This window comes from Salvelinus sp. IW2-2015, linkage group LG25 (genome assembly GCF_002910315.2).
Source record: "Salvelinus sp. IW2-2015 linkage group LG25, ASM291031v2, whole genome shotgun sequence".
In the NCBI taxonomy this organism is placed as follows: Eukaryota; Metazoa; Chordata; class Actinopteri; order Salmoniformes; family Salmonidae; genus Salvelinus; species Salvelinus sp. IW2-2015.
The window spans coordinates 7,530,898-7,551,113 of record NC_036865.1 but is presented as its reverse complement, the minus strand read 5'-3'; the positions used below and the strand labels follow the sequence as shown (position 1 = coordinate 7,551,113).

At 42.6% G+C, this 20,216-nt stretch overlaps 1 protein-coding gene across 2 annotated transcripts in view; it reads left to right on the top strand.

The window, feature by feature from the left end:
- Positions 1–20,216, top strand: part of LOC111951802 (inositol polyphosphate-5-phosphatase A-like) — a 273,107-nt gene that overhangs the window by 226,334 nt on the left and 26,557 nt on the right. For both annotated transcript variants that reach the window (XM_023970029.2, XM_023970028.2), the window contains exons 10-11: positions 15,342–15,437; positions 15,971–16,045. In XM_023970029.2, the coding sequence (XP_023825797.1) occupies positions 15,342–15,437; positions 15,971–16,045 (171 nt within the window). The remainder of the gene's footprint in view (positions 1–15,341; positions 15,438–15,970; positions 16,046–20,216) is intronic.

Sequence of the window (20,216 nt, the reverse complement as noted above, 5' to 3'; positions counted from 1 at the left end):
CATGGGACCAACACTTTACATTTTGCGTTTACATTTTTGTTCAGTATAGCATATGAAGTCCATCTAAACTGTAAGTGGAAATTATTGTACAAAAACAAACTTTTAAGTAGCACTGACTCAATGACACATAGTGAATATGTGCAGTGCGCACTCACTGGGGATATTGCCGATGCGCTCCTCTGGTGCCAATAAGATAGGCTACTGTTCACTCAATTAAGTTGAACATTTTGCTAACTAAAAGACAGATTAGTCTTTTCATTGTGTTGTGGAAATTCTTACACAGGGACACTCAAAGTCAATCTTAAATGAATCACTGTTTATTATCAGCGCGCTGGAGAGGTTCCAACTCAATGCACCAAGTACACGTCAATCAGGAGCTCTACCGGGGCAGACCTGTTAGTTCACTTATATACAGACAAGTTAAATTTGCATGATTTAGCGTATTCAGTAATTCATTTATCATTAACGTTTGCTTCATTAATGTGACCGACAAATACTGGGTCATGCATGTGACAGACCAATACAGGGTCATGCATGTGACAGACCAATACCTCACAAGGCTTCTTCTCCCCAAGCTGAGACCTTGAAACTGAGAGATCGATCTCAAAACAAGGGTTTGGGCATACTGCCAAATTGCAGATACTACAGTGACGATTTCAATCAGTCACTTGCATGAACATGGAAATTGGTTATTAGAAAAGCACAAACGGAACACACAAATTGGTTATTAGAAAAGTACAATCTAGAAGAAAAAGAAACGCACACCTATTTAGGCGAGGTGCTGGCTAGCGGAGTAGAAAACYTGAAAATAAAGGAGAGCCGCACACTCTAGGAGCTCAGATGCAAAAATGTAATATCCAACGTTTTGACAGCAAAGCTGTCTTCATCAGGGTRTAATCACAAACACTGCGGGRTGACTCGCTTATATAGTGTCAAAAGASACACAGGTGTCTGTAATCATGGCCAAAAGTGGCCTAATATCATTGGTTAATTCTCAAATATTAAAATGGCATACAAAGAACAGCATACAAAAAACAAATGGATAGCATACGATCATAGATTCATTTTAGACTACACAAGTTTACAACAATTACAATGGCAAAGTCACAATAATCACAAGAATGGCTTCAGATCAAAGTCTACGTTGAGACCGAAGGGAGCAAGGGTCTTTAAGTTAAAGATCCAGGCAGCCTCTCGTTTTAACAATAACTTATCAAGGTCACCCCCTCTCCTAGGGAGGGTGACATGTTCGATGCCAATATAACGCAGAGACGAAATCGAGTGGCCTGCCTCCAAAAAGTGGGCCGCAACTGGGTAGGTCAAGTTTATGGTGCTACGATGGTGCTACGATGCTCTGAGATACATACTTTTAATTCGCGCTTTGTTTTACCCACATCATTTTTACCACAAGGACAAGTTATAAGATAAATAACTGCCTTAGTGTAGCACGTAATAACACCTTTGATTGGGATCGATTTCCCTGTTTGTGGGTGTTTGAAGGATCTGCATTTATAAGTGCCATTGCATTGAGCACAGCCATTACACTTGTAATTTCCATCCAGTAGGGGCGCAAATAGACGTTGTTCAGGAATATCTTGGGGTAAATCAGAGTGTACCAATTGGTCTCGGAGATTTCTGCCCCGCGAGAATACGACCAAGGGAAAGTCCGAAAAGTACAAACATAAAAAWTTCCATCACATTTGTCTTCTCTTTACAGGAATAACCATTTGCTTTCCAAACAATGTTTCCCGCGATTGTATTTTGAAATATTRTGATATGCCTGGCTTGGCCTCTCTACTTTTCACAGACAGTCGCAATTCAACAATAATCTACCTAAAATGTGCGGTGCCTTTCCTTCCGACTGTAGGCAATGCAATTTAAAACAATACACAACTTATTTTTTAAAGAAGCTAATGAACCTCTATGGCAAAATCATGCTTTAGTAGCCTATTTTGAATTATTTGATGTATTTCTGTATAGACATGAGTAGGCTAATTAGGCTATATAATTTTTACTTCCCCTAGCCTTATGGASGTGCCAATATGCTTACATATTAAAAATGTAACTGCACGTAACCTCCATTCACTATTCGAGTGCATGCTATGGATTACAAAAAAAAAAATTGTGTGTGGACTATTCTTAATCAAAAATAATTCCACAGGCCTTTTGTTATGGTATCTCTTTCACATTTCTGTTTTGCTTATAAATGTTTACGCTCCCAATTGGGATGATGTTATTAACAAGCGTAATTCTTTGCAGCCCAATCTAAACTCACACCATTTTGTTTTTGGAGGCGACTTGAATTGTGTGATCCACCCAGTCTTGGACCATTCAAACACTTGTTTTACCCCAAACCCTGACAGAGGCGTTGATCACACTTTTTCCCCCCAAACTCATCAAAGATACATTGGATTGTGGCTCATACAGACCGATCTCACTTTTAAATGCAGATGTAAAAATATTAGTGAAATTGCTTGCCTCTARTTGAATCCTCTATGACAGACATCATATCAACGGATCAGACATTTATTAAGGGTTGCCACTCCTTTTCTAACATTCATCGTCTGCTTAATGTCATACACTCTTCTGCATCTTCGGACGTGCCTGAAGTAGTTATCTCTTTAGATGCGGAGAAGGCATTTGACAGGGTASAATGAGAATGGGAATATTTATTCTCTTTACTGGGAAAATGTGGATTTGGTGCAGACTTCATTTCCTGGGTTCGAYTGTTGTACTTATCACCCAAGGCATCAGTACTTACAAACAAACTTCATTCACAGTATTTCCCATTATCATGGGCCACACGCCAGGGATTTTCCAATGTACACTCTGTTATTTGCCCTGGCGATAGATCCYCTTTCTATTATGCTAAAGGTATCTACAGATGGGTGCTGGAACGCAAAGTTTCCTTGTATGCATATGACTTTCTTTTATATATCTCAGACCCTGAAGCTTGTAACCCTGAGGTAGTGGACCTACTGTGTATTTTTTTTTTTTTTTTTTTATCGTGTTATAAATTGAATTTTTCAAAGTGAATATTTCCCCAATTAACGAATTAGCATTACAAATTCCACRAGATACTATTCCATTTCATATGTCCAAGTCTGGCTTTAAATATTTAGGGATCAATATCACCCATACCTTGTCTTCCCTCCATGATGGGAACATTATTCCTCTGATTAGCACATTTAAACTGGACTTTCAGAGATGGAGTATTCTCCATTTTACTTTAGCTGGTTAAAGTGAATTGTGTCAAGATGAGTGTTTTACCGAGATTTCTGTATTTGTTCCAATGTCTCCCTCTTTTTTTTACCAAGCTTAAATCTTTTTTTTTATGGAGCGGTGGGAATCCAGGAATACGTAAAGCATTCCTCCAGAGAGAACCCAGGACTAGCCCTTTCTAACTTTATGTATTATTACTGGGCAGCGAATATACAAAAGATTGTTTACTGGCTTCGCACCCCAGAAACTGACTGGTGTCAAACAGAAGCCAACTCCTGTTTCCTCTTCCTCTTTGTCAGCTTTAGTCACCTCCAATCTTCCTCTTTGTCAGCTTTAGTCACCTCCAATCTTCCTCTTTGTCAGCTTTAGTCACCTCCAATCTTCCTCTTTGTCAGCTTTAGTCACCTCCAATCTTCCTCTTTGTCAGCTTTAGTCACCTCCAATCTCCCTCTTTCAGCTTCGTGCTATACATCCAATTGTTGTCAATGCTCTTCAAATTTGGACTCGATTCCATCAACGTTTAAAATTCTGGGATTTAACTATTCAAGGTCCTATATGTAATAATCGCCTCTTCTATCCAGGCAAACTGGATTCAGCTTTCAGGCTGTGGCAGAGGAATGGCCTTATAAGTTTAAWGACCTTTATATTGATGGCACCTTTGCCAATTTCGAAGACCTCACTATCAAATTGTATCTACCACATTCAAGTTTTTTTTTAGATATTTCCAAATCCGCCGGTTTATTCACACTTAAAGCCCAACCTTTCCAATTCTATCACGCAAATCGCGTCTGGATGATCTTTTGAAAACACCTTTTCAACTAAAGGGACTCATATCCCCTATTATTTAGATAATCATGTCCCTTGATAACCCGTCACTCAATAAAATCCGATCTGAGTGGGAAAAGGAACTTGGTGGAGAGATCACTGATGAATAGTGCCTTACTTAGGGTAAATGGAAGCTCCTCTTGTGCCCGGCTCAGCCTTATACAGTTGAAGGTACTTCACCGTATCCATTTCATTAAGGCCAGATTGTCCAAATTCTACCCAAATATTGATGGTGCATGTGACAGGTCTAAAAGCTCCTTGGCGGACTTGACCCACATGTTCTGGTCCTGTCCCCATCTGGCAGATTATTGGTCCACTATATTTAAAACCCTTTCTGAAGCATTTGATATAAAGTTGCAGCCTAGTGCAGAAATTGCTGTTTTTGTGGTACCAAACAACAATCCTTCTCTGACCAATAGACAGCTAGATGCCATTGCCTTTGCTTCTCTGTTAGCCTGCAGAAGGATTTTATTGGATTGGAAATCTATTAATCCTCCCTTAGCCTCTCTTTGGCTCAAAGATCTGATACTCTTCCTAAAATTAGAAAAAAATGAAGTATACTATTCAAAGGTCAACCAACTCATTTTATTCCACCTGGGACCTGACGATATCCTATTTTGAACAGCTCCAAACACTTCCTCCAGATTAGTACTCTTGGCCCAGACCCCTTCAGATTACTGCTATATAGGCCTATAAGACCACCTAATCACCTGCAATTGTTAGGCTATTACAGTTTTGCTTGTGTTGAAGTAACATTGGTGTATACTTTTTGGTTTTCTAACATGTAGCTCAATGACTTTCCCTTTTTTGATGTGTTTGGAGGCATTCTGGAGGGCTCGGCGGGAGGTCGAAGGTGGACAATGTCTTTACATTTGATCTTTCAWTCATTGTGAATAAAAATATGATCTAAAAAAATATTTTTTAAATCCACACACACATGCACTGTATTAGTAGGCTAAATGTAAAGACCAGCTTCAATTAAGAATAGTATGATGGGTGAGAATATTATCAAGTGCTTGTCAAATTGTGAGAGACTGAAGTGTGTGCAGCCTGCAAAAGAAACAGAGCAGAGCTCATGCCCTTTCATGCWGCCTTAGAATGTATAAAACATCTAAACATATAGCCTAATGTTTGTATCACAACTAAAATTGTATAAATAATTAAGCATATACAGTAGGAGGACCTGTTTCTTTGTTAACCGCTCAACACAGAATAGCCGCATGTGCGCTCTCCCTCAGAAATCATTTTGGAGAAAATATCCTTTCTATTTTATTCATGTTCAATCGTGTTCTTTATACTATAAAATAATGCCACTGAATTCCAAGCAAATCTTGTCTGCTAAATGAACTATTGTAGACCACAGCCTTATGGCATAGCCAGATCAGGGCCTAACATAAGGACAACTATGTYGTCTATTTCAGAAGAACAGAATAGCATTTTCTTCATATCATTTTTCTTTAGACCTGTCTAAAATAAATAATGGATTTATTGTGAAGGTGTAGGCTATATTACATGGATTCATTAGACTTTTTAATATGTAGATGTTCCAAAAGTCTGCATCAGTGGCTTGTAGGCTATGCGTGGAAGCTAGGAGATGCTACATGTGTTTATGTTGATTAACAGTCAATTATCATGAGACCGGCAGTTATTTGCATGACAATTACCGTCTGACAAAATGTTATGACCGCCACAGACCAATTCCTGAGGGGCTGTCTTGAAGATCTATGGAAAGACTTGAAAATGGCTGTCTAGTAATGATCAACAACCAACTTGACGGAGCTTGAAGAATTTTTCAAATAATGTGTAAATATTGTACAATCTAGGTGTGCAAAGCTCTTGGAGACGTGCCCAGAGGACTCACAGCTGTAATCACTGTMAAAGGTGATTCTAACATGTATTGACTCAGGGGTGTAAATACTTATGTAAATKAGTTATTTCTGTATTTAATTTTCAATTCGTTTGCAAACATTTCTAAAACATGTTTTCACTTTGTCAGTATGGGGTATTGTGTGTAGTTAAGTGAGAGAAAACAATGATTTTATCCATTTTAAATTCAGGCTGTAACATAACAAAATGTGGAATAAGTCAAGGGGTATGRAYACTTTCTGAAGACAAACACTGTATGTGAGTAAGTACAACTCCCAACAATGCTTAGTAAGTGTATAGGATCTGTAATGGCCACAAAGCTGCATCGTTGTGTAGGGTTTTTACGTTGTACCACGGGGTAATCATCACATGTTTTATTGTTTTTCATTGGGAGGATAGTTTTTCATCTGAGATGTTAAAAAGTATTAATTGCACACACGTTGATGTCCACTCTGCTGTTTATGGTCTGTTTGGAACCAAAASTTGCATCTAGCAACATTCAAATGAAGCATTATCCCAGTAAGAAAGGCAAGCTGTTGAAGCGTTTGACTGTAGGAGAGTAACTTACGTTAAACAGTCTTGTGGACATCTGCCGGGATTGGTTTCAAACTGCTGACTTAGTGTCAGAGAGGAGGTGGGCTGGCCAGGGTTTTCAGATTAAATCTTTCATTAGGCTCTCTTTGTACAGGTGGCAGTAATGTGTCAGGAGCCTGGCCTGAGACAATGACCCCTCTTACTTTGCCTAATACGCTGAGGAGTGCCGAACCTCCTTTACTGCCACTACTTCATACACACACACAATGAAGCATCTGGTGGCCTTTTCCTGTTGAGAAGTCTTTCTTCRGACATTGTGTGTAAAATGTGTGTGTGATTAGGAGCTTTTGTCTGTTTCTTTGCCTTAACATGTATGTATGTATGTGTGAAAGTTTGGTAAAGTTGGATATTTAGCTATTTGTGTGTGATGGGGGGGCTACTGCATGTGTGCATGCTCCCAGCTCAGCTGGGTGTGTCTACTCTGGAACCCCCAGCAGGGTGAGGTCGGCGGGGTCAAAGTGATGAATTTTTATGGGCCTGTTCCCTGTGTTTCAGCCCAGTCCCTTTCTCTATGCTCTGCATTGCCTCTTAAAAACAACCATGCAGAGCAATTTGTCCTGCAGGGCCCTGGAGAATGGGTGAGCAGAGAAGTTATATACCAGGGGGCAAAACACACTCATGCACACACACACACATTCACCCCCACCCCAGCATCATGGTGTCCTGAATGATTTGTGGCCTGTCCATTATGCTTCAGAAAGGACACATGCATTCGACAGGGCCCTGAAGTTAGCACAGGGRCAAGAATGGCACCCCTCCCAATGACACCTATTGTTTTAGAGAAGTTTCCCAGATGTTATAATGCACAAGATAAATAGTGCACATTATCGTTACCTCGCGCGCCCCTTTTACCTCGCCTCATTTGAGATGGTGCGTTTCGCACTAGGAGACCCCCCCCAGTGTGGCCTGCTATCACAGTACTTCAGCTCTCACACTCGGGCTCATGGGAAGCCATGCAAGTGTGTGTGTGTGTCTGTGTATGTGTATGTGGGTATCAGTGTCTGTGGTGGGGGATGTTAAAGGCAAGGCAGTGAGAAGGGTCAACCATTCTTCCGACCGGAAAGACGTTGATGCATGGTCCTGACTAACCTCTAACCTGGTGTGAGTCTGTGTCAGAAATAGGGTAACGGGTAACAGGGTAAAGCCACAGTCAGGGCCCATAATAAAGMGTCTCAGGGAAGGAGTGCTGATCTCTGATCAAGTCCCCCTGTCCTGTCCATGTTATCTTAGCCATTATGGTCTAAAAGGMAAAACTGATCCTACYTCTGCTCCTACTGAGACGCTTTATGAATACTGAACAAGATCTGTGACTATCCCCCCCGTGTTAAATCCCCCCTCCTAGTTCTTCATCCATGGCATTGGTGAATCCACTATGCTTTGTGGGATTAATTAGCAACCCGGAGGGAGAGAGTGTGGAGCTCTCTGGTTGGACTCCAGGCAGGTCAGGTGGGGTGGTGGGGTGGTGGGGTGGGGGTCAGCCCTGATTTAAAGGCTCCCTGGGTAATGGGTGGCAGGTGGGGAGGACATTTGTTTTTGCCCACTTTGGATCTGAGCGCATCACTGTTTGGGAAGATGTCTCAATCATGCATGCAGGGCAGACTGATGAGGGGAGGGAAGAGAGGAGGAGAGCGCTAAGCTAAACCTGCCAGCCGTTGGCACCACTCGAGCGGGTTGGCAAGTCCCCTCGCGCAGCGGTGAGAAAATAATGGCACGCCGTGACAATGCCATGACAATGCCACCGCCCCTGGTGACACAAAGGCCAGCCCTGCCCTGTCCCCCCTTGGTATAATGGAGAATGATCTCTTTAAGTAACGGCGGCCCAGGGGTCATACTCCAACTCCCTGTCCCATCTCCCTCATCAAAAATAGAGATTTAATCGCCAAGCTCTAAACACACTCAATGGGTTATTATATGTGCGGAATGTCGGTGACRGGAGCGTGAACAATAGGCATGTGAAATTATTTGATGGGATTAGGGTTGCAAAGGGAGGCTGTATTACTGGAAACCTTTGAAGTTCATTCAAGGATTTTCTGTAATATATCCCAAGACATTTAGTGGCACTTTTGGGTCCTTCAGATCATCACAGGTTTCTGAAATAATGTCTGGCCCTCTATGTGGCCTTATCACATGTAAAATATATGTAATAATTGAATAAGATGATTTAAAACTAAAACATAAAATGACAAAGCTGTAAAACTTTATCCTAAATATAAACCATCAACTTAGTGAATACCATTGGTGATTTAATAATGAGGGCTATTCAGCATGAAATATGCTTTATAGATTTTCTTTTACAAAAAATTTATTTTAATAGTCTATGTACAGTGGGGAGAACAAATTTACATTTACATTTAAGTCATTTAGCAGACGCTCTTATCCAGAGAGACTTACAAATTGGAAAGTTCATACATATTCATCCTGGTCCCCCCGTGGGGAATGAACCCACAACCCTGGCGTTGCAAGCGCCATGCTCTACCAACTGAGCCACACGGGACCGTGTGGTCCAGTGTATCCAAGTATTGGATACACTGCCAATTTTGCAGGTTTCCTACTTACAAAGCATGTAGAGGTCTGTAATTTTTTATCATGAGTACACTCAACTGTGAGAGACGGAATCTAAAACAAAAAATCCAGAAAATCACATGTATGATTTTTAAGTCATAATTTGCATTTTATTGCATGACATAAGTATTTGATCACCTACCAACCAGTAAGAATTCCGGCTCTCACAGACCTGTTAGTTTTTCTTTAAGAAGCCCTCCTGTTCTCCACTCATTACCTGTATTAACTGCACCTGTTTGAACTCTTACCTGTATAAAAAGACACCTGTCCACACACTCAATCAGACTCCAACCTCTCCACAATGGCCAAGACCAGAGAGCTGTGTAAGGACTCAGGGTTAAATTGTAGACCTGCACAAGGCTGGGATGGGCTACAGGACAATAGGCAAAGCAGTTGGTGAGAAGGCAACAACTGTGGCGCAATTATTAGAAAATGGAAGAAGTTCAAGATGACGGTCAATCACCCTCGGTCTGGGGCTCCATGCAAGATCTCACCTCGTGGGGCATCAATGATCATGAGGAATGTGAGGTCAGCCCAGAACTACACGGCAGGACCTGGTCAATGACCTGAAGAGAGCGGGACCACAGTCTCAAAGAAAACCTTTAGTAACACACTACGCCATCATGGATTAAAATCCTGCAACGCACGCAAGGTCCCCTGCTCAAGCCAGCGCATGTCCGGCCCGTCTGAGTGTTGCCAATGACCATCTGGATGATCCAGAGGAGGAATGGGAGAAGGTCATGTGGTCTGATGAGACAAAAATAGAGCTTTTTGGTCTAAACTCCACTCGCCGTGTTTGGAGGAAGAAGAAGGATGAGTACAACCCAAGAACACCATCCCAACTGTGAAGCATGGAGGTGGAAACATCATTCTTTGGGGATCGTTTTCTGCAAAAGGACAGGATGACTGCACCGTATTGAGGGAGGATGGATGGGGCCATGTAGTGAGATCTGGCCAACAACCTCCTTCCCTCAGTAAGAGCATTGAAGATGGGTCGTGGCTGGGTCTTCCAGCATGACAACGACCCGAAACACACAGCCAGGGCAACTAAGGAGTGAGTAAGAAGAACTCCAGGTCCTGGAGTGGCCTAGCCAGTCTCCAGACCTGAACCCGAATAGAAAATTCTTTGGAGGAGCTGAAAGTCCGTATTGCCCAGCGACACCCCAAACCTGAAGGATCTGGAGAAGGTCTGTTTGGAGGAGAGGGCCAAAATCCCTGCTGCAGTGTGTGCAAACCTGGTCAGAACTACAGGAAACGTATGATCTCTGTAATTGCAACAAGGTTTCTGTACCAAATATAAGTTCTGCTTTCTGATGTATCAAATACTTATGTCATGCAATAAAAGCAAATTAATTACTTAAAAATCATACAATGTGATTTTCTGGATTTTTGTTTTAGATTCCGTCTCTCACAGTTGAAGTGTACCTTCACTTCAAAAAACAAAAAAAAATACACTTACCTTCACTTCATTTTTTTTTATAATACAGACCTCTACATGCTTTGTAAGTAGGAAAACCTGCAAAATCGGCAGTGTATCAAATACTTGTTCTCCCCACTGTATGTGTGGTGAATGTTTTGGCGTCAAACTGGTGGCAGTTATGAAAAAAAGTAGTTAGTTGGAAGAGTTGCAGAGTTAATTGAAAATAATGCTATTGTTGATTAGATGCTTTTTTTTCATTAATTAGGCTATTGAACCATATGGTCTATCTACTAGAAACCCATGGACAATAATGACACAAATATAATAAATAGATACTTATGCCATATGAAAACTTTTTTTAAAAGTTACTGAAGTGTAAATTCCAAAAGTTAAGATAGATTGCTCTAGATTTCTGTTAATTACCAAAATTGCTTAAGTAAATTACCGGTATCTTTGAAACTCTAGATGGGAATGGCTGGGTTGAGTGATGTAAGCGGAGCCCCTGCCCAGGCGTAAATCCCATGAAGCCACCATTGCCCCATTGCCATACCAGGGCAGTCACCTGGCACACTGCCACACCCATGGACCCCTGGAACATTACAAGCCATGGACTGGGGCCTGGTGGAGAGGAAACGTATGACCTCAGATACAGGAGGAAATGCTACCTAGAACTATACTACAGTGTTTCCCAAACCTCTCCTCGAGTACCCCCAGCTGTTCCACATMATTGATGTATTCCAAAACTAGCACACTTGATTCAATGAAGGGCATGGTGATTAGTTGACCAATTGAATCAGTTGTGCTAGTACTGCAATAGATCTGTGGATTTGCTGTGGTTAGTAGATTACGGTTTGGGGAACACTGCCATATCACAGGCTCAGAAATGTGTTATGTATGTGTGCGCTTTCTATGGGATGTGCTGAATGGAAGTTATATCAGGGCAAGAGAGGATACTGGTTTTGAGTACAGTTGGTTTTCTTAGGTGTGAGATTGGTGTGCCGGTTGGCTTGTGGCCAGGTTGAATGAATGGGGTTGTGGCATGGTTTTGTTGGTTGTGTCAATGTTGTGTTTGCGTTGGGCTCAGCCAAGCTTCTCCATCTGTTTGCGTGGCTGGATCAGTAGCAGAAGGGGAAAGGCAGTCGGTGCTTTGAAGTGGGACAGATTGCTTTAACCTTGTCTCTAAAGGGAGCAGCTGGAGTAGAGAGGTCTTTTCACCGCCCGTTTCCTTCTCGGACACGGATGGGGAAAGGCTATACGGACACACCTGGTGCCCAAATTGATGACGTAGGTTGCACAGCTGAGAGTCGTGTAGAGACTAATGGATTCGGTTCAGTCAGTCGTCCTGTTGAGCCCTTCCCAGCTAGCTAGTTTATGCTGGCTAGCTGGCAACAACCACAGCATGGCACTAGTTAAAACTTGTAAAAGAAAGTGATAATTAGATGGGCGAGGGAGAATTAACTTGTAGTATTGGTTACCATCTGGATATCACCGTGACATGCCAATTCGCTAACATCATGACACGCCGGTACGAATGACCAGTGCAACGGTGTTGTATCGAGGTGCTTGCCGACGTGAGCTGCTTCCCACCGGGCAGCTATATCGCATGTCACCGCTGGTAGTTAAAACGGGGCCAATTAGTTACATCCTACTTGATTTTATTTTGAGTAGGATAGCAGCCTACAGTATGACCAGTGTATTGGTGTATCCAGTATCAGGCCAGGGTGACCGCTAAAGCACATTTATTGTAGTGATTTTCACCAAAAATGTATAACTACTGAATTTAACGTCTACATTTAAATAAAAAACAATTACTCCGATTAAAAACGGAATGATTCTGAATACTCTCCCAAGTCCCAACTTCGGCAGACAAGTTTCAAATTCTCGCTGAAGTTTCTAGCCACAAGCATAAACTAGCTACCTGGAAAGGGCCCATYGGGACGACTGACWGAACCGAATCCGTTTGTCTCYGCTCAACTCTCAGGTGCACGACATACGTCATCAATTTAGGCACCAGGCGTATCCGTGTAGCCTCTCCCACACCAATGAGATTATTCCACTGAAGCGCAAAGCAAGCGCCATCCCCCAAGATGCACAGGGGCAACCTCTTCTMTAACTCCTCAACAAACAGGCCCCCCGTCTCCTGTGTTGACCCGAGACCCACAATGCAAAGCTTTGCCRGGCCGGGGGTTCTCTTTGTATGGGCTGTTAGAGTGACTATTGGTGTTCACGACGCAGTGAAGACATCCCACTGGACAACTCTACATATTGGTTTTCCTTCCAAACTTCTCATCCCTGACGACTGTCCTGTTTTTCTTCTTCTTCTCCCTCTTATCCTCATGTACCAAATGAAAAGCCAATTGTTCAACTCAAATGTGTTATGTTAATATCATTTGGGGGGGTTAATGAGAGCTTGTTTAGATGTAATGTGTTATGTTAATATCATTTGGGGGGGGTCAATGAGAGCGTGTTTAGATATGTGTTTAAAGACGCAGGCGCTTTGATCAGCCCAGCCACTGGCCCTACTTAAAGAGAAAGCTCTGTTCAGGAGCCCGCTTCCTCTTGCCTCCCACGCCCCCTACCCAAGCGGTCACATTACCCAGGGTGCCTCTATACCAGATGCATGATCCACAGTTAGCGGTGGTGAGCTTGGGTTAATTCTTGGTCAACATCTGTCCTTGTTTTTTCACTCAAGGATTTTTTTTAAATATTAATTTCTTCTTACATCAGAGAGAGCACCTTGGGCTCTCTTGGCAGTCCCGTCCTGCACTGATCTAGAAGACTTAAGCAGTGGCATGGGGTTCTCATTTACCCTGACTCTTTGTTAGGTTAGGGGGGTATCTCATGACGAAGGTCCCTGCATGGGCTGGTGGGTTGATGGGCCGGGCTGAATTATACAAGGGATGTGGTGATGGAGTTTTAGAGGGACGAGGAGGGGGAGGTTGTTTTTCACTGAGGCATCCCCGGACGACAGGAACGCACTGTGATCAATGGCGTGCAATCAGCCGCCTCTGACTCCCATGACACACTGATCAGTCTTAGTCAATGAACACATGAATGAATSAATCAATCACATGTCAGGCCTGGCCACGGAACTGCTTAACCTGAACAACTGTGAGGACAGACCACCACCATACTGCTGGGTGTGTAGAGGACCCAGATTTGTAAAGTAGGCACGCTATTCTGAAAAACTGAGTTGATTCTCAAAAATTATTACACTCCGATTGACTGGTTTTCCCTGAAATTGTGTAGTTTCACTAAAATGTAGACCAAGTGAAATAATTTCCCCACAATACACGACATTGTGTCATTGTCGTTTTTCCTTGTTGAGCTTTCAGTTCAGAGTCAGAAACAGTTGGCAAAGGGTGTGACACAGAAAAGCTACGTCATTGTGGAYCAATGAGCCTCTAGGCTCTTAGAAGAAATAAACACAAACAACTGTGTGCTTGCTTGCGCAGGTATGCTTTTGACTTGTGACGGGGACATATTCAGGTATAGTGAAGCAACATTGACCCTTGTGCTCAAATAACAGATTTCTTGGTTCGAGGCCAACGCTTACTGGATTACAGAAATCATTTGAACATGAATGGAGAGGCCATTTCTGTTCTTGAAATATCTGGGGGGGTTTTGTCCAATAAGCTGTGTGGGTTTCTGGCAGCGCTGCTGGCTCTGAAGTGGCCAGGGATTTCTGCTTGGCTGGGTTTTGGATTTGCAAAGCTGACAGAAGGGCTTCGGTTGGGAAGAACAAGAGGGCCCAACGCTGCTACCAAGTCACTAACTTSAAAGGCTCATTTGAATAAGATAACTTCTTAAAATGTTCTATTTTTTTATCTTGTTCAACCGTCATGGCTGCGTTTTGTTTTCTGATTTGCTCAATTTCGATAAGTTGGGAAGTCGTTCTAAAAAAACACTTAAACGATGAAGAACGTCAAAAGTCGCCAATTTTGCTACGTTTTTCGTAATAATCGTAGAAGTGGATGAAAAAWAAAAAAATTCGGATTATCTCTTGCTGGTGTGGCTACAATGACTTTTTGACAGGGTAAGTATATATGCCTTGCCCTTCTCCAGCTCCTTCTTTGGCCTATTCATTGCACAAAGCTGCTTAAGCACACTTAAGCGCATTAGCATTTGGATGGCAGGGGACCATATTGACCCTGCATTTGGAGGGCCTAAATGAGTGAAAGATGGAGCGATTTGTTAGGGCTTTAGAAACCAGCTTTGGGGGGGAACCGGGGAGGGTTGTTCCACTTTCACTTACTGCTGGGTGTTTGTTCTAATCTGGTGTGCCATTTTGGGCAAGCAGGACTGATTTGTGACATTTCAGTCTAAAGGCCCTTTTTCTGCCCGTTATATTGGCTTGACCTGATTAACTAATCTGTGCTTTGAATTTCAATCAGACCGCTGTCCCTGCAGTGTGGTATGGGAACCACTGGTTGAAGGATTACCTCATTCAACGGGTCTTCAAACACAGATGGTTGAATGTTTAACTAATTGTTAAAGGAGTCCACAAAGGGGAATTTAACCATGCACACGGTCCACAGGGTCAAGACATAGCACAGAATAAAGAGGGGGACAGTAAGATGAGGATTTTTTTGGGGGGGTGTGCGGGTTCTTAAAAAATCCTTCAAATGCATAGTGGTGTGCATGTGTTCTGTGTGTGGACTGTGGAATGGCCATTAGTAATGATACGGTGTAGCCCTCTGTACACACACACGCAGAGAGAGAGAGATCCTGTGTTTTACCCTTTGACAYCATACGATACATGGTTACATTTGTTTTGTCCACGGTATGATATACTGTTCCATCCTATGAGATGTAGGGAATACTGGCACTAACCCCCCCTTTCCTTCTACAGAGTCTGTGTTCCACTGCCACCATGCAGACGGTCAGAGTAGGTGACACCAATGAAGTCGAGAAGCTAATATTCAGAGAATCAGAGAACGATCGCGAGGTATGCTACAGCATTGATGTTGGTTCATAACAAGACGTAAATGCACTGTGTACACACAACACCTGACATCTTTCAAGCTTTATCAGAATTACTCATGTACATCGCCTCACCTGAACACGGAGTAGCTTATTTGTAATGTGCCTTTATAAAGAAAGAAATTACTCTTTCACACAAACTTTCCCAATGAATCTACAGGCCATTCTACTGCCTGATACACACCATAGAGCTGACCCTAACCCGACCTGACCCGGTTGAAGATATTTTCATTTCACATTGTCCTTTCCAGCAACTATGATGTATGCGTAACAAGGCCAGCCGGCTTTGCTCGGTTTGGCCCTATAGTGAGAATCAGGCATAAGTGTACAGGTGGAATAATAGTATTCAACACTTCAGACAGAATGAATGCTGCTCCCAACACCACAGCACATTACCCTTCATTAAATGAATTAAAGCTCTAATTATAAAGTGCTGGTTCAGATGAGGGTCGCTATTAATCAGTCCACTATTCTCCTACCCTCTTCTGCCCCTTTTAGGTTGTACTTCAACTTGAAAAGAAGCTTTTTAATTATATCAACCAGGACGTTTTCCGGGAAAACAATGGGACCCTGGTAAGACATTAATTTTGTTTTATAACTTTGGTAGGTTTATTCAATACATGTTTTATTGCGGGCTTTAAGACATTCAGTTGGGAGTTGGGACATTCAAAGTGACAGGAATGTGYGACGTTTACTACATGTTGTCATCTTTAGACAGAGGCCAAAATTCACTGTGAAACAAGTAAATGAAAGTCACTGATGCGGAACTAGATKTTKTGGGRGGGGGGGGGGGGGGGGGGTTAGGCCACACAGTGGGTGTCATTGTGACAGAAGCGAGCAGTGCAGATGGTCTGAAGGATGCCCTCACGCTTTCCTTCATCGTCTAAACACTGATTTCAATCTAGGAAAATATTTATTGGGTACCAAATAGAAGAAAACTAATTGAATAAACGAGGGACTACCTTGACCTGCTCCAATTCACACATTTTCTTTTTCTGTTGCAAAAATGGTTTTAAATGTTTTCCATTTTCCACTGATTCTTATCATCCTGACACCTCCTATTGGGAAACAGCTATACACTGAGTGTATGTGTGTATGTTCGTGCAATTGGACATATGTAACACTGTATAACAGGCAATTGGACACATGTAAGCCAATGTAACACACATCAGGACTCCTCATGACCATGTCATTATAATAGCCAATAATCCATGTGAAACATATGACTCTTCAAGTAGTCTGTCTGTTTTTGTGTATGCTGTACATACTGTGAGTGTATKTGGGGCTGTATGTCTGTGTCTCTGTGTTGGTATGTGTGTGTTTATGTGGTGTGTGTTTGTGCCCCAGGATGCCCCCACTTTYCTCTCCCCCTCCCCTGCAGGGCTCGGCAAGATAAATGGCGTAATGGGGCGTCAGAGATAATCTGATGGTCATAGTCTAGTTAAACACACAGTGTTATGATCCTTATAAAACAAACTACCTTTCCAAAAGGATAAATGTTCCCCCCTGCACCCCTCCTCAGAGGAAAAATAAATCCATTGCATCCTTCATCAACTACTAGGCTTGACAGAAATGTAATTCGAGGCACCTCTCMAAAATAATTATTATATTTTGAGAGGAGTAATCATTGGTCGGGACATGATTGAATGTGTCCATGCCTATTGATTTTTGCTGTGATTAATAGTTTTGTTTAGTCGATATTCCCATCGAAATTGTATAATTAATTATCCCCGCTGCTGTCAGGCCGGGACGATGGAGAGCCCTGATAAGTATTTGGGAAGATTACCTTTTCCGGGAGTCGTGGTGTCAAGGGACACAGGGTCTTGCTCCTCGGCGGAGGTAGAGGAAGCGGGAGTGGGCAGGGGCGGATCTATGTTCCCAGGAACCAGGATTCTGTGCAGACACGTGCCCCCCTCCTCTCCACTATTTATCCAGTAGCGTATCTTCCATCCTGTAGCCCCTCCTCTCTCCCCTCTTCATCATTGATTTAGTTTCAGTACCTCTTTATTGTAACTTTATCAGTGTGGTGTCGGCAGACGGCTGGGAAGGAGGAGGGGTAAAGAGGGGGGGGTCCTGTTTCGAGTGATGAACTTTTCTGTCAGGGCCGCTCCTCATTGTCATGCTCCCTGCGTACTGGCAACATTACTCAAGCCGCAAGTTTTCCAGATTAAGTAAATAAATATATAAATAAAGATCCATCCCCTCCCAGGCTAAACTTCTTCAATATTTTACCTGTCAGTGCCCTTAAGTGGTAATACAGCAGCATGCTAAATAAAATGTGACCTTAGCTAGGAAGATAAACATGGAAGGCCAGGGAGAATGGGCTTCTGTGCTGTCTCTTATACCTGAATGCCTCGCTACATTGAATAGCTTATTGTGCTTTTGCTAGTATTGATCAGTTCCTCAGTCTGATCATGATGTATGTAGCATATATATTATATACAGTGCCTTGCAAAAGTATTCAGACAACATTTTTTTTTCCTTATTGTGGCTAGCTTCACATAAATGGGTCCGACCACCATTAATCAAATAAGAACTGTCTCATAAATTGGGGTTATTTTAGATGATGACACCTAGCTATATAGTTAGCTAGCTAACTATAGCTACTGAAACAGATGTTGTGTTATTTGTACTTTTTTGACACGCAAAGACCCAAACGGCGTTCCATAGAAAGTGACGCCTCTTGCACTGAGATGCAGTGCCTTAGACCGCTGCATCTATGTGTGTGTGTTAACTATTTAACTGTACTAGAATGCTTAAAAGGCTGTTAAAATTGTAAATGTTGGTATCGGTATGTTTTTTTTGGGCAAGGAAAATATTGGATATCGGTATCGGCCAAAAATGTCATATCGTGCATCACTAGCAGATACCCATAGACTTCCAGTCATTGTGCTAACGCTAGTTAGCAATTGTGCTAGCACTAGTTAGAAACTTGGTTCAAACTGCACGCAGGCACATAAGCGTGATTCATCACTCCAGAGAATGGGTTTCCATTGCTCCACAGTCCAATGGCGTACTGCCAACAATAATGGTCTTGGGTTGTTTTTCATGGTTCGGGCTAGGCACCTTAGTTCCAGTGAAGGAAATCTTAACGCTACAGCATACAATGACATTCGAGACGATTTTGTGCTTCCAACTTTGTGGCAACAGTTTGGGGAGGCCCTTTCCTGTTTTAGCATGACAATGCCCTCGTGCACAAAGCGAGGTCCATGCTGAAATGGTTTGCTGAGATCTATGTGGAAGAACTTGACTGGCCTGCGCAGAGCCCTGACCTGAACCCCATCGAACACCTTTGGGATGAATTGGAACGCCGACTGCGAGCCAGGCCTAATCGCCCAACATCAGTGCCCTAACCAGGGACGCAAACTAGTCAATGAGTTTTGAATCCAAAATAGGTGACCTATGTGATTTGTGTAGATCCGATGAGAAAAGCTTTGGGTGGGGGGTTGGATCACTACTGGCTGTATGCAAACAAGTGATGCGCGTTTGGAGCAATACTACCTGTATCCAAGGCTCAGCCAATCGTTCACATAACAAYAGAATGCAGCACGCGACTGAAGAGAGAAGAGAACCAATTTGCTAGTTACAGCATCAGCGTGCGCTCTGGAAAGACAGCAGAGAGTGGAAAAGCAGTTTGCCAGTGGGGTGGCAGGTAGCCTAGYGGTTAGAGCGTTGGACTTGTAACAGAAAGGTTGCAAGATCGAATCCCCGAGCTGACAAGGTAAAAATCTGTCGTTCTGCCCCTGAACAAGGCAGTTAACCCACTAGGCTGTCATTGAAAATAAGAATTTGTTCTTAACTGACTTGCCTAGTGAAATAAAGGTAAAATAAAAAACAGCAGTGCGTCCCCTGAACAATAACGAAGAGATAGGTGAGAAGCCTGACCATGGGGTGAGAAGGTGATGAAGTGWACTTCATGAGCTGTAACCAAAAAACAACTGGCATTTGGAAAGTTTGAGGTGAGGGAGAAAGTGTGGTGGAACAACTATTGTTAGCGCTGTTAAGTAATGTTATCTTGCTAGCTGGATCAAATTCTCCATTAGCTAGCCAGAGAGATGTTGAGCAACATTAGCCAACTTAACTGATCAAATAATTGAGTTTATGATGTGAAAATTTGCTGGCTAATAAAGTCACAGCTAACATTAGCTAGCTAACGTTACAACATCAGATGAGCTAACGTTAGTAACCTAACCAATTCGCTACAGTATTAACTGGTATACGACTCCTTGCTGTTCCTCAAGTTATAACGCGTTAGTTGCTTACATGTCAAACTATCCTTCTGACAACACCTGCTGCCATTAAAAGCCATCAATAAACACAGAGGTGAAAGGTTATTTTATTTTTAAGCCACACACTTGGCTGTCATTGCAGGGCCCTGGCAATCTGTGTGAAATGTTAACTAGTTAATGAACTAACTACTATCTGTGAACTAATGTTTTCCCTTTGTGGTTAATTTTCGGAATTAGAGATTTAGGTGAAAATGAGGCGTTGCTTGTTAAACAAGTGGATTCAGGGATCAAGTGGAGCTGGGCCTGGTTTAAGCTGAACACCACACACTTTCCCTATTTCTCACTTTTTCAATACAGTGGATAAAAAGGGGTATGCCAGGTGTCCTCTCTGCCTGAAAGAGATCAATTATGCCAACAAAGGGTATCATGCTCTGCTGGCACATTGTAGAATAGATGTCCGCAGGCARAAAGTGTACAATGTAATAATGTGCAGTGTAGCCCAAAAATATTGCTTT